We start from the raw sequence: 13,526 nt of genomic DNA, 5'->3' as shown, positions 1-13,526 counted from the left end.
AGAGGATTCTGAGTCAGTGTGTTTATTCAAATTCCAGGTAAGCTAATACGGTGGCTGTTAGCTAGTTGAAACGTTAATGCTAATGTTAGCTAGCAGCAGCAGTGAAGTTCTAAAATGCCACGTAAAAGAATTCCGCTGTTTAGACAGAAACCTGTCCATTGAATGTGATACTTACCTGAACTTTCTTATTTTCAGACATAAGCAGAAAAATGCCACTGCAAGAAGACACTTGAACGCCCCGAACAATGGTGTGTGTACAATAGCTAATAATAACATCTCAGCATCACTTCAACAATGTCTTCCCCAGAGAAGGAGGAGGAGGAGGAGGTCCCTGACCTGCAGCTGAGCTTTGTCTTTGGGAACAGTGTTGTCAAACCACAGACCCCCCACGTTCCGCCCGAGGATGCTGAGCCACGGGAGCTCCCAGAATATTATTCAACAGAGACATTGTGTCTGAGCAGGACTAAGCTGAGACATGTTGCAGAGAGTATTTTGAAAAACAGCACACTAAAGGTCAGTTTAGACATCACTGTGCATTTGTCAACCTCTACCCACCTAGCCACACGTGCTGCAGTGGCTGTCAAGGAAAGAAATCAGTAGAACATCAGTTTATATCTCAGTATAACGTCTTCTTCTGCTTTATCTACTCATTCTAACTGCTCATTGTGTCATCTGCAGTATTTATACCTCGAAGGCAACCAGGTATCCAGTATCCCGGATTCAATATTCATCAGCTTGCCCAACCTGCTGTGGCTGGACCTCAGAAATAACCAGATTGCATCGCTCCCTACCGAAATTGGCTTGCACAGGTGGGTTACTTATGCAACTGTTCTTTGAAATGATGATGCTGATTGATTCCAAGCCCACCATGGGAGAACAGTATGTTTCTTTGTCACATTTTAGAACATTTTTAGATAATATCCTCTTTTTTTTTTTTTTTTTTTTCTATTTTAGACTTCCCAAAGTGTGGCAAAATGAGATTCTTTATGACAATGGCATATTTTCGTGTTCAGTTTAGGATTAAACGTGCGTCTTGGTCAAGACCGTTGCAATCATCTAATAATCTGATTTTCGTTCATGTAGATCTCTGAAAACGTTACTTCTGGAAGGAAATCCCATCTCGGAACTTCCGCCAGAGTTGGGTGGGTTGAGTTCGGTCACCTTTACCAGGAAGCAATGTCTCTGTTTCTCTCTTTGAAATAACAACCTGTCTTTCTGTTTAATCAGTTTCAGTAAGCCTCGCTGGCAGCAAATTTAGAGCTAGACTACATGCATTGAATAATTAGTAGTTATGAAGAGAGAGAATACACAGTATGTTTTCACATGTTTTGCTGTCCTCTTTCTGCTGTTGTCACTAAAACTGTTGCTTGCATGTACAGTACATTAAGAGTGATAATCAAGGAATATACAGTGTGTAAGATTCCTGCACTTATTGTAAATGATTCTGGATAGGGGTGTCAGCTAAATGCAAAAAGTGTAACCTGTAAACATAGTTCTAAGGGATTCTTTATTTGCCCATCTTTCCCAGGAAATGTGATCACCCTCAAAGGCCTGAACCTGAGGAACTGCCCCATCAGTTTCCCTCCGCAAGACATTGTGAACCAGGGGGTCCGGAGCATCCTCCAGTACCTCAGGAGTGCTATGGCTAAGCGGCCAGTTAGCGTGAGGAAGACCCCCCCAGGTGAATCAAAGGCACCTTAACTTTGAACAGTGCAGCAGCAAGGTGTTCAGTATCTAGCCATCTGCTCTTTTTTTTTGTCAAAGATAGGACGGCTGGCCACAAAAATAGCTCCTTGCCCTGGTACCACTTCACTGGTGTGACTTCTGTTGCCTTGGAGACGGCGCGTGCCACTCGGCTGACTCTACCCACCCCCCCCCACGTTCCAACTCTGTAATATTTTTAGCCAGATGAAAATGATCGATAACCTGTGGGCTCTAAACAGGAGCTCTCTGTCACTAAGCACTGTCTGGAGGTAATCACTGTGAGAAGCCCAAGACAGCCCTCCACAGGAGAGGCTGCTGCTGCACAATGAGCGGAGCCAAACCCCTCAATCAAACGATTTATCTCCCTGCCTACAAGGTTATTAACAAAGACAGGGCTCCGGTCTCCTGGGGGAAATCTCCTTTCATTTAATTGGCTCAGAGTATAAGTTTAGCCGACTTGAATATACACCATTCATTTACATACTGCATTGTCATCAACCTTTAAATTCAGCTGCGATAACATGGAGGATTTAGTAATTATCCTACATGTGGGTAAAAGTCACATTCAGACCCTTGTTTTCTTAATCCGGTGAAAACTTGCTGTCCACATATCTTGCTCGGCAGTAAGAAGGGAGTGTTGTACCTGCTGTTATTAATGTGAATTTGTTGGTGAAATGCTGGCACGTCTTGGCTGCAGTTGGAAAAGAACTCTGTTTTCTGTCAGAAATTCTTGATACTCAGCCGGTTTTATCATCATCAAGTGCTTCTACCAGCCACTTTATCTGTAGACAGCAGTGACTGCTGCCAGTTTTGGCTGCCCCCACATTATACTTGTTGCTGCCATGGTTGTTTCATTGGTAGAATTGCCAGTGGTGGAGAAGCTCCAGCTGTCAGAGCTGATGGGGTCCAGCATGGAGGAGCAGGATGAGTCGGTGGATGAGGATGAGCTGCAGAGGTTCAGGGAGCTCAAACACAAGATGATCCTGCTGGACAAAGCTGAGCTGGGCTCAATAGCACAGGTGGATAGAAACCACAAGTCGTGCCTTCTTCCTGTTACCCAAAGGTAAGCAAAGTAAAGGTATTAGGGTGGAAGGAGTAAGTGAAAAAGCTTTTCCTCTGTTATAGTTTCACATGTTGGGATATTAGCTTATTTGCTTTTTTTCCCAAGAGTTCGAGGAGAAGATTGTTATTCTTATCTCTCTGCCACAAAGCGAATAATTGTATTTCTATAAAATGTCAAACTGTTTAAAACAACATGTCTGGACCAGATACAGCTGTAAGTTGAGTTATGCCTGGAGAAATCCAAAACGACTAATTTAATCACTCCTGCTATTGTTTTTGTACAATGTATCGAGGCAGCAAATATCTGCTGGGCATAAATCATATTTCATCTCTTCAGATATAACGTGCAATGAAGTTTGAAAGTGGTATTGGCTATCTGATAGTAGGACAGAGGAGGTGGATTGGTTTTGTTTCAGTAGATAACTTTTGTGCTGAGGTTTGGAGTTGCGGTGGAGGGCCAAGCGTATGGCTCGGTGCCTCGGAAAAGGATAGCAAAACACTTTTTAATGACATTCTCTGCAGAGGAGACCAAGCGATAAACATCTCCCTGGCTGCCTCCGCTGGGACTCGGAGCTCAGGAGAGCAATAAAAATAAAGCATTTTGTTTCAATTTATTTGTCAGGAAAAAGGCAACTACGAAGGCCGGCGTAATTCCCGAGCTGGCTCTGTTTGACAGTCGGCACTGGAAGAGGCCAGAGGAAAGGAGACAGGCCGCAATGAAAGAGCTGAAGGAGAAACAAGCTGTTCTCGAGCAGAGAAGAAAGTACGTTCCTGTAAGAGCTTGAGTTCAATGTAATAAATGCCTCACTGACTATCCCACTGGACTGCATTTTGACCATTACATTGGAACAATTGCACAGAATAATCAGGCCAGGCAATACCAAAGGTATGACATAATGTTGTTTCATAAAGCAGGACTACATTGTGTCTAATTGGCATTTGCCCAAGTGACTAACGGTAAGGAATCCATATAAGACAGAAAGAATAATCATTGTTTGCAGACCCCTTTGCAACCATTTAGACACAATAGCCCATTTCCTTGACTTAGATCTATTACAGTGCGTTGTTATCTGGCTCCCCCGTAGAAGCCAAGAGGCCCTTCAGAAGTGGCGCACACAGGCCAAGACCGCACAGGAGAAGAAAATGTCCGAGCACAAGCTGAAGAAGCATGAAAGACAAAGAAAACAAGAGGTATGTGTGGCCAACGCATCACCTTGATTTCCACCTGTCAACCTGTCAACCACAAGGGGGCAGTAGAGCACCACCTCTGTGACATGTAGAGGACTAGAGGAGCATATCAATAAATATGAAATTAGCACAAGATGAAGAACAGTTTGATGCTAGTGAATGACTTTTCAGGTAGTGGCTGTTGGAGGCAGCGACAGATGCCGGCGCTTGTGATGGAGTGTGCTGCGTCAGTGATCGCACAGCAGCGGCATGTAGCTACCAAAGCTGATGTATGCACGCAGGCACACACAAACTGTAGAGAATGCAGATGGATGGTTTTGAGTAATTTGACTGTCGACTGCATTTGCATGCACACAGCTGAAGAGCAGCTCGTAATGTTTGCATTCAACCGGCAACATCAGTGTAAATATTCACTGAGAAACGTAGTAAAGAACAACCCTGTGTGGGTAATTTGACACAACGACGACGTTGTGTTGCAGCTACCTTTGTAGGAGGTGTCGCAACAGCTGTATCATGTTCACAATGTTGTACATGATAATAAACACCTCTTCTCTCTGTTACAGGAAACAGATTCTAAACCCGGTGTGGAGGACAGCTGTGATACTCCTCAAAGTCAGACCAGAATGGCCATCACAGAGTGTGAGGAGGCCAGGTAAATGGGAGCTCTTGGTGACCAAAAGACTGTCAACTACAGACAACAAACAAAAGTAGTGCACAACAACCTGAAACCTGAGCCAGTATAAGAATCAGAATCAGACCTGCCGCATTGGCCAGGACTTTAGGACAGCTTTAACACTGAATGTACAAAATATTGGGGACTTCCTGATATTCAGTTGCAGCCTTGTTTGCAAAATCAACATCTGAATTGTCTTTAGTAAGGGAAATCAGTGAGGGATAGTGGACCTGATGGAAAGACTGCTGTACAGACTGTATCTGTATATTTGGGATATTTTGGTGTGTACAACTCAAACAGTGAGACAGAACATCCTGAGCCATACGAGTACTGGAACAACAGGTCTTTGGCCTGACCTTAAGGCATGAAAGTATCCACCAAATGGCATTTTGCATGCTCTACAACTGTGAGCCATGCAGATGCAGGTGGAAAGCTAGAGACACCTAGTGGACAAAGAGAGACTGTACGCCCACCATAGAGCAGTTTCTTTTGTTCTTCCTGAGCAACATTATGCCCCAAAAACAGATGAACCAGATTAGATAGTGCGCCTTAGACTTTTCTGTTGTCATTGATAGAATAAATCTGAACTAAGGTGAAAACAGCCGGTCGCAGGTTTGCATTTTTAATCAGTTGTCTGCCAGACACAAAGGCTATGATACCACTGGCCGTACCTGAGCATCTAAATATTCAGTCCTTCGGTATGAAATGTTGACCTTTTGACCCGTGTGGCCCTCCAGGTCAGCCCGTGAGCTGGAGCGGCAGATCCGCGCCCGCGTCGAGAAGATGCAGGAGCGACGCCGGCATCCCAGGGGCACGAGCACGGAGCAGATGGCGGCAGCAGAGCAAGATGTGGAAGAGGTCAGACCTGTACTTCAGTATTCACACAGCCCATCCATATTTAACCCAAGGTTATTGATCTGAATTTGTTTGTTTTGCTCCCACTTTGAATAACAGATGAGGAAGTTGCAGGCTCGGCTCCTAGAGAGGAAGAGAAATCGGGGAAGAGATCTTCAGAAGTGTTTCACTGTCTTCACCGGAGACACCTGGCAGAGTTTCCTTGACAGAGATTATAATCACTCATAGTCACTCCTGGTGTTTTGATTTTTGAATCCATACTCAAAATTCATTGTAAAGACTGATCCCTTTATGAATGACAATTGTAACGCTCCATACTTAAAAATTAAATATCAGTTCTTTCTCTTGGGCCAGACACCCCCCTCCATTATACAAACTAGTCATGTTTCGCATTCACCTCAAATATGCACAAGGTAAATGTGGTGCTGCTACTTATTTACTGTGTGAAATGAAGCCATTCAGTTATTGAATGTTACATTGGCTCACCAGACCATATTTCATGTGTCAATTTTAAAAACTGAATTACCACCAAACAATGTGAATTAAACAAGGCTTAAAATATAAGAAGGGGCATTCATTAGAAATGGTAATAATAATGGTAAATAAAGGTCAACCTAAGCTCAATTCACCCATCGTTTATTTTCATGTCACAAATAATACCATTTTAAGTTAATAATGGGTAGATATGCAGCAGAATAGTGGCGAACGGCACATGTAATGCTGTTGAGAAAAGTGTAACTAATTGTAGTTGAGACTGGTGGCTGTGTGTCTCAGGGTGAATATTTAAGTACAGGTCATATTCATCTCACATTTGTCAGAGTTTACGACCGTATCGCTCACAGCATGTCAGAAAATGCATGCATATTTCATCTATTTTTCCGGTGTAATGGTGATATAAGTTTGTAGCAAAAACGCCGTGAGCCTCTCGCAGTGGAAAAACGGAGGCATCCCCGAGCTAAAAAAAATCCGCACTAATGAATGGCATCAAACAAGTCTAAGTGAGACAGAGAAAGGGTAGGCCTTATCTTGGGAGATTTCTGCTCCTCTAGCACAGAGAGCGTGATGTCAGCGGTGGCAGTACTGTTGTAATTGACTTGGTGGGGGTGATGGCGTCATTTTATGCCCTGGTGTAGCCTCCTGCTCCAATATCGAAGGGGAGACGGATCTTTGGCCGACGCGACCGTGGCTCCCTTGGCCGGGATCGAGCACCGCCGAGCCGGACACTACACGCCGGGAAACATGGAGGCTGTGGCCGAGGAGCTGCGGGCCGGCTCTCGGGTACCTGTCACTATCGATCAAATAGTTAACGATACACTGGTGGTGACGCTTACCTATCGGGAAAGGAGCTACACGGGGATATTACTCGACTGCAACAAAAAGTGAGTGTTATTTCGTCTATTGTCTCTACATATTTTATCTCTGAAATCCATTTGCTAAACTCAGCTAACGGCTAATCTACCTTTTGAGGCTAACAAGTCAAAGCTAGCTAGTTAGCTAGCTGTTAGCTAACTGGGCCTCCATACAAAAGACTCGTTGGTTATTGTAGCTGACAGGATAGCTATCTGCTAGCTGGTCGGCTAATGGCAAACTGATTTTATTGAAGCCCACAGTGAGATGGTCAAATGCGTTATTTTACCATGGTGGAATACTGTTTGCCAAGACAGTGGCCCTGTCTACAGAGATTGTTGGTGACTTCTCTTGAACAATAACTAATGTCACTGGGTTCATCTATAGCTTATTGTTAGCCTAATCAAATACAGAGCAGCTAAAACGTACTCAGTAAAAGGGTAGGCCTTAGCTGAAAACTATTCTGTATATCAGTGGTGTTTTGATGTATTTACACAAACAGATGGTATTGCACTGTGTCACTTGCTAGTTTTCTGGAGTGATGTTTCATTTCAAACAATCTGAAATACAGCTGCTCTATTGAGAAATAGCCCTCCACAACCAGTCACTGTTGATCTGTAGAAACAATGGAAAATGGCAATAAAGATGCATGTGGGGTTTGGTGAAGCACAACTGTAATGCTTTTTTTCTTTAAACCTGGTTCTAATAAGATCCATTGGCCATCTCAGGCTCTGTGTTTTAACAAGAAAAGGCCCTCTCTCTCTCTCTCTCTCTCTCCCTCTCCAACTAACTAGAAAACACAATCTTCACATGTAAAAGCCACATATGTATATTTTGACATGTATCAGTGTCATGTCTTATCTGCCCCCTCTTGGCCTGTGTCACATGTATAAGCCCTGTGTTGCTCTTGGTGCTGTGCACCTTAAAAGCCACTGGCTTTAGACTATTTATAGACAACCAGAATCAGAATCTGACCAGCTTTGCCCCTTAGTATGCTTAGATAGTTTTTCATGTGAGCGCTCAAGCAGTCCTGAAAATAACCCACCCAAATGGGAAAAGGCAGGCCTTGGAATAACTTTAAAATAGGCCTTTATTTCAGGCCTTGTCACTGACAAAATTTGACTTCTTCTTCCTTTTCAGATCATGGAAATACATTTCCTGTCATTGTCCCCCGCAGGTTTTTTTTTTTTTTCCTTCATGTGATCGTCTTGGTCTATAATTCAGGGAGATCTCTGCGTCTAGTTACACTGTACACAACGCGAACAGTGCAGTGAATCGTGGCTGGTCATATGCTGCGTCCTTGTACTGTGCTTAACTAGCACTGCCTGTTCCCTGTCACAGGCAGCCGTGTTTGTGCCGTGTCAATCACCGTGAAGGCCAATATTTTGCTGCTTTAGAGGCGCATATAAAAAGGTGAGAGGAACAAGCAGCGCCAAGAGACTATTATTCGGAAGGTGCCTGCCAGTTGCTTCTCCTGGGGAGGAGAACGGGCTCCCCAAATGTGCACTAATTAATAATCTCACCACACATAATCCCTGAGCAGACACGGATGCAAAAACAAACTGAAATCTCCTGGCTCCTTCCCTACCTCTCTGAATCCCGAGTGATTCATGGGATTGTTTTTGTTCAGTCAGATGTTGGGGGGGGGGGGGGTTCCTGGGCATCCTGTAGTCTCTTTGTCTGCTGTCTCCTGACTAAAAGCAACACAGCCATGTTACTGTTGCCTGCCAGCCACCTCTCAAAGACTCCTTGGCAGTTGGGCCTTCTTTGGACATGTTTGCTGGTTCCAGCGTACGAAAAGGAACACACAAAATCACTAAAAGAGAGTCAGTGACACTATTGTTCAGTTTCCGTGGCCTAAGGCAGCAGAACAGATAACTGCCTAGCCGCTTGCGGTCCCCAACCCCCACACCTAAAGAATTTTCAGCATACAGGTGACATGGAAAGGGGTGTCAGTGTGTCCAGTCAAAGTAAAACAAAATGGTAAAATAGGTTTTCCTACTGAAAGCCTCTGGTAGGCCACTTGTAGGAGAGGCTTTGAACAGCTTTAGGTGCTCCCTTCTCTGTTGGCCTAATTGAAACAGCAAGGTGTTTGATTTGTCCTGTCCCACTGGCATTAAGTTATCCGACATGGTGAAATACAAGCACGGCATTACAGTATCGTGGAAATTGCTTATCTAAAATAAATCTTGTCATGTGTAACAACACGTTTGTTTGTGTTGGCTTGCATGGCCTTCACTGTAGCACTCTAACGAAGCTCAATGAGACGCACAGTTGTTCATTTGTTGTTGCTTTTTCTCTCTCTCTCGTCTTAGGACTGGGCTGTTCTGCCTACCAGATTTCACAGAAAAACCCAGGGACTGCCCGATACCTAAACCGGCTTGTGAAATCCCGGAAGTTCTGAGTGAGGGACCGGTTTCCAAATCGCCCAGCCAGTCTTCACACAGACCAAAGGATGAAAACACTCTCCCTGAAAGCAGCCCACCGACTGCACCTCTTCCCTGCCCCGTACCCACACCAGTGCCAGCTGGACAGACTCCTTACCCTCCTTATTTTGAAGGAGCCCCCTTCCCTCAGCCCTTATGGGTGCGCCACAGCTACAGCCAATGGGTACCTCAGCCCCCTCCGCGACCAATCAAGAGAAAGAAGAGGCGAACGCGAGAGCCCGGCCGCATGACCATGAGTACTATCCGTCTGCGGCCACGGCAGGTACTGTGTGAAAAGTGCAAGAACACACTGAATAGTGATGAGGACAGCAAAGATGGCGTGAGCAACACTAAGACTTCTAGAAAAGAGAATGCACTACAGAGCGACGATGATGGCGATGACAAGGACACCCCGTCTAAGTTGTCGAGAAAAGAGGACGTAGTCGCAACCAAGGACACTAAGAGACGTGAGAATGTCACCAGCCTTGACAGCAAGCGCCTCAGGAAGGACAAAAGGGGGGAAACTGAAGGGGAGAAGTTCCCCGGAGGTGACGTTATCCCCCACAGTCCTGTCATAAAGATCTCCTACAGCACTCCGCAGGGGAAGGGGGAGGTCATGAAGATCCCCGCTAGAGTCCACGGTTCAGTCAAGCCATTCTGCCCCAAACAACTGGTGCAGAACGGCATGGGAGAAAATGGCAAGATGCCTTCTGATCCCACCAAGGAGCAACGGCACATTCTAGATGCCACAAGGTCTGGCCTCACCGTGTCCATTCCTAAACTCAAACTAACCAGGCCTTTTACAACAGTGGGTCAGGACTTGCCTTCCCCAAAGATCCGCTTGAGACCCCCTCAGGGGGAGGGGGAGGAGAGTGTGGTCGAGTATGAGGCAGAACTTGTAGGCGGCACCAGGAGACGAAGCCCCAGGATGCCTGGTCCCTGCCACCCCCACTCTGAGGACTCAGGGGAAGGCAAAAACTCTCTGGAGTTGTGGTCAGGGAGTTCAGGAGAGGAGGCGGATCGCGGCCACAGCGACCTCACCCTTCTCATCAATTTCCGTAAGCGCAAAGCGGATTCTTCTAGCCTGTCAGTCTGCAGCAGCGACAGTCTAGATGAGTCCAAGTCCTTCAGCTCCGACGGCACCTCGCCAGAGCTGTGCGATCTGGCCCCAGGCGAAGACCTGTCTGTGACCTCATCCTCTGTACCCTCACAAGAAGACTGCAAGACGGTGCCACCGCTCACGGTGCGGCTTCACACCCGCAGCATGACAAAGTGTGTGACGGAAGAGGGTCACGCCGTGGCGGTGGGCGACATTGTGTGGGGGAAGATTCACGGCTTCCCCTGGTGGCCAGCGCGCGTCCTCAGCATCAGCGGCACCCGCAAACAGGAGACGGCCAATTGCGAGGCCCAGTGGCCCCAGGCAAAGGTGGCGTGGTTCGGCTCACCCACCACCTCCCAGCTCTCCGTCGCCAAACTGTCGCCCTTCAGAGAATTCTTCAGGTCCCGCTTCAACCGCAAGAAGAAAGGGATGTACAGGAGAGCCATCCTGGAGGCTGCCAAGGCCGTGGGCCACATGGGCCCCGAGATTACGTCGCTGCTTTCCCACGGCGACACGTAGGTCAGTTAGACGTTACATGTGTTTGTATCACATCTACTACTTTTGATGAATGTGTCCCCGTGCTTTTCGAATACTTCAAATAGGGCTGGGCTGCAAATTGATCCATTTACCAAAACTTTATTTTAATTATTAATCTCTCTGCATTTTGAAAGTACAACAACAAACCCGTTTACCCTCTGTACAAGCAACCAATCGCTGTCGGTCAGCAGGTGCTTGTGTCCTTTTGTGTGGGGTCATTCAAACAGAGGCAGTCCAACAAGTAGCTCTACGTTATGTGATTAACTCAGAGTGCGCCGGCTAGTAAGAGAAAACTACTCAAATGTTGCAGGTATGACAGAGAGTAGAGGCCACTGCGGTGGTTTGAGCACATTTTAGCGTCGGTAAACATGATACAGAGCCAAACAAAGCAAAACGTGAATACTGTTGGAAAATAGCTGCAGCTACAAAAGGAAGCATCAGCTGAAAGTCCACCATGCAATACAGTACAGAGTGTATGGCCATGAAAAAAGGACGCAGCATTTGCAGGGATTTATATTTATTTTAATGGGGCACTTTTGCGTCTAAATAAAAAAACAAAATAGTGGCGCCCAGTTTTGTAAAGAAATTACATTAATACTTCCCTTCTTTTATCCTATCTGAACCCAGTATCAAATCCGCTTTTTCGAATCTGAATCTATTCAGATCCCTTATTGAACCTTTTTTAGGTTTAGCGTTAAAAATTGGAACGTAATTTAAGTTTCAAGACCCGAGAGATTCAGTTGAAATCTCAAGGCGGAAAAGCCAGTTGCAGTCTAACTGATGTTCTCAGTATGCAGCTACAACCTGGAAATACAATAGAAATACGCTTGTGCCAAACTCACGCTCAGTCTACGCAGTGCTGATTAAATGTTTATCTGACACTGAAATAACAGCAGGAGCCTTCTTATTTTTCACGAGCTACTTGATCCAAATATGGCTGCTTCGAAACGATGACATTGATGAGCTTCAGTTATTGATGTGATATGAATGAAAGTTTTTAACCGGGAGATTCCGATTCCTGAAACTGATGAGTCACCATCGGGCCGGATCGTTTTTTTTTACTGGAGATGATGCATCAGAGTTGTTAGAACGACAAAAAAAAAAAGAAAGAGTGGAGTGTGGAGTTTCCTCCCTCACAGATGATCTTTGGCTGAGTGCAGACACCAGCTCGCACATTAACAATAACCGGACAACAGACTGATTTTGATTGATTAGCGACAGCTGATATGACAGTCAGGGCCGGCTAAAAATGAGAAGCCGATAAATGAGACACCGTGAAGGAATTTTTCTCCCTTTGGTCGTCACAAAGAGTCATAATCTCTGGACTAGTAGGATGTTGTGCACAGGTAAAGGTGTTATCATCACTGAGTCAATGTGGCCATCCATTGCGAAAGACGTTCAAGTCATGTTGCCCAGCCCTGCCCTTAGATTTCCTTTATAAAATGGCTTATTTGATGATGTTCATGTTGATCTTTTGGGGGGAATGTGAGCTGAGTGAAAGTGATGCTGCACCAACCTGCTTATTTGCACAAATACTTATAGTCCTGCCGGAGGCCCCTGCTACATTTATGTCATGAAAGGAGTTGCTGTGTTCAAAGCGGCCAAAACAAACATTAATACTGCTTTAGTGCAGGCAGGGGCCGTACTTTTAACCGGAATTGCTTGTTTAAAAACGCTAATTTCAGAAAGTAGACAGCGCTGCTATAGCACAGTGAGCCGAGATTAGGCCACTGCAAGTGCATAAAAATAGTTTTTTCGGCTATGTCACACTGTCAAGCTGTGACTATCCCAAGCTTGTTCCCATGGTTTCCTTGTGCATTTTCTCGGCGTAGCCGAGCAGCGGGTCCTCGACACACACTCAAAGGTTAGATGTTGTTTCTGAGTGATACGAGAGAAAGACGGGCAGCTCCAAACCCTTCTGTTTCCTCTGTTATGGCCTCAGTAGCCAAGAAGAGGTTGGTTGTAGTTGAGAATGTACACAGTAAGGAGTTAAGACGAGCCTATATTTGGTGCGTTTTTTTTCCCCAAAGCTCCTAAAGAAAGCCCTTCTTTTTTTCTTTTTTTTTCTTGCTCTGTCAGCCACATGGTGGTTTTCAGCAGGCTGGAAAGTAGCTGACGTTCACTTCATAGTGCTCCATAATCTTCAGATGAATAACATGACATGTTGAGGGCCACATCTCTCCCAGTGCTGGGCCTTGTACACTCAGACATTCCCCACGCCGGATATATGACCTGCCTTGTTTGCTCATTATCTTTACTTTGTGCCCCCCCCCCCCCCCCCCCTTCTTTTTCTCTTGTGTAGAGGCTGAGGACTGACTGAGAGGACTGGTTTTTCTGAATTCTCAGACGCTGTCATCAAGACCCATGAGGGGAACACGTGAGGTTGCCACGGCTACTATTTATAGGCCGTTTTTTTTTTTTTTTTTTTCTTTTTCACAAGGCTGGTCGAAAAAATGGCCGCCAAGGTGGAGTGTTGTTGAGACTGGATAAGGGAGCAAAAAAAAAAAAAGGCCAGGCATCACGTGGTCCACTATGAACTAAATTATTCCTCCTTTATTTTATTTTATTTTTTCTAGATTTAATCATATTTCAATAGAGCTGAATAACAACACTACATGGACCCAAATGTATTTAT

The 13,526-nt window shown here is 45.4% G+C and overlaps 2 protein-coding genes across 2 annotated transcripts; both read left to right on the top strand.

The window, feature by feature from the left end:
- Window positions 1-294: 294 nt before the first annotated feature.
- On the top strand, window positions 295-5,710 carry LOC139294623 (leucine-rich repeat-containing protein 27-like). The gene is made up of 11 exons (XM_070916544.1): window positions 295-513; window positions 679-809; window positions 1,084-1,142; window positions 1,529-1,681; window positions 1,765-1,880; window positions 2,493-2,767; window positions 3,389-3,529; window positions 3,852-3,963; window positions 4,518-4,606; window positions 5,365-5,485; window positions 5,582-5,710. Exons 1-11 carry the CDS (start codon window positions 295-297, stop codon window positions 5,708-5,710), a joined length of 1,545 nt encoding a protein of 514 aa, XP_070772645.1.
- A 978-nt stretch (window positions 5,711-6,688) lies between these two features.
- On the top strand, window positions 6,689-13,294 carry pwwp2b (PWWP domain containing 2B). The gene is made up of 3 exons (XM_070916443.1): window positions 6,689-6,861; window positions 9,145-10,873; window positions 13,194-13,294. The coding sequence occupies exons 1-2, from the start codon at window positions 6,722-6,724 to the stop codon at window positions 10,871-10,873; spliced, it is 1,869 nt and encodes a 622-aa protein (XP_070772544.1). The 5' UTR covers window positions 6,689-6,721; the 3' UTR covers window positions 13,194-13,294.
- Window positions 13,295-13,526: the final 232 nt, after the last annotated feature.

Source organism: Enoplosus armatus, chromosome 12 (assembly GCF_043641665.1).
Source record: "Enoplosus armatus isolate fEnoArm2 chromosome 12, fEnoArm2.hap1, whole genome shotgun sequence".
Classification (NCBI taxonomy): domain Eukaryota; kingdom Metazoa; phylum Chordata; class Actinopteri; order Centrarchiformes; family Enoplosidae; genus Enoplosus; species Enoplosus armatus.
The sequence above is the reverse complement of the archived record's forward strand: the minus strand, read 5'-3'. Positions and strand labels throughout refer to the sequence as shown.

What these genes read in the sequence shown, in the direction of transcription:
- LOC139294623 (XM_070916544.1), top strand. Translation starts at nt 295, where the DNA reads ATGTCTTCCCCAGAGAAGGAGGAGGAGGAGGAGGTCCCTGACCTGCAG. An exon ending in GGAACTTCCGCCAGAGTTGG is followed by an intron (nt 1,143 to 1,528) that starts GTGGGTTGAGTT and finishes CATCTTTCCCAG; the next exon opens with GAAATGTGATCACCCTCAAA. An exon ending in CAGAGCAAGATGTGGAAGAG is followed by an intron (nt 5,486 to 5,581) that starts GTCAGACCTGTA and finishes TTTGAATAACAG; the next exon opens with ATGAGGAAGTTGCAGGCTCG.
- pwwp2b (XM_070916443.1), top strand. Translation starts at nt 6,722, where the DNA reads ATGGAGGCTGTGGCCGAGGAGCTGCGGGCCGGCTCTCGGGTACCTGTC. An exon ending in TTACTCGACTGCAACAAAAA is followed by an intron (nt 6,862 to 9,144) that starts GTGAGTGTTATT and finishes CTCTCGTCTTAG; the next exon opens with GACTGGGCTGTTCTGCCTAC.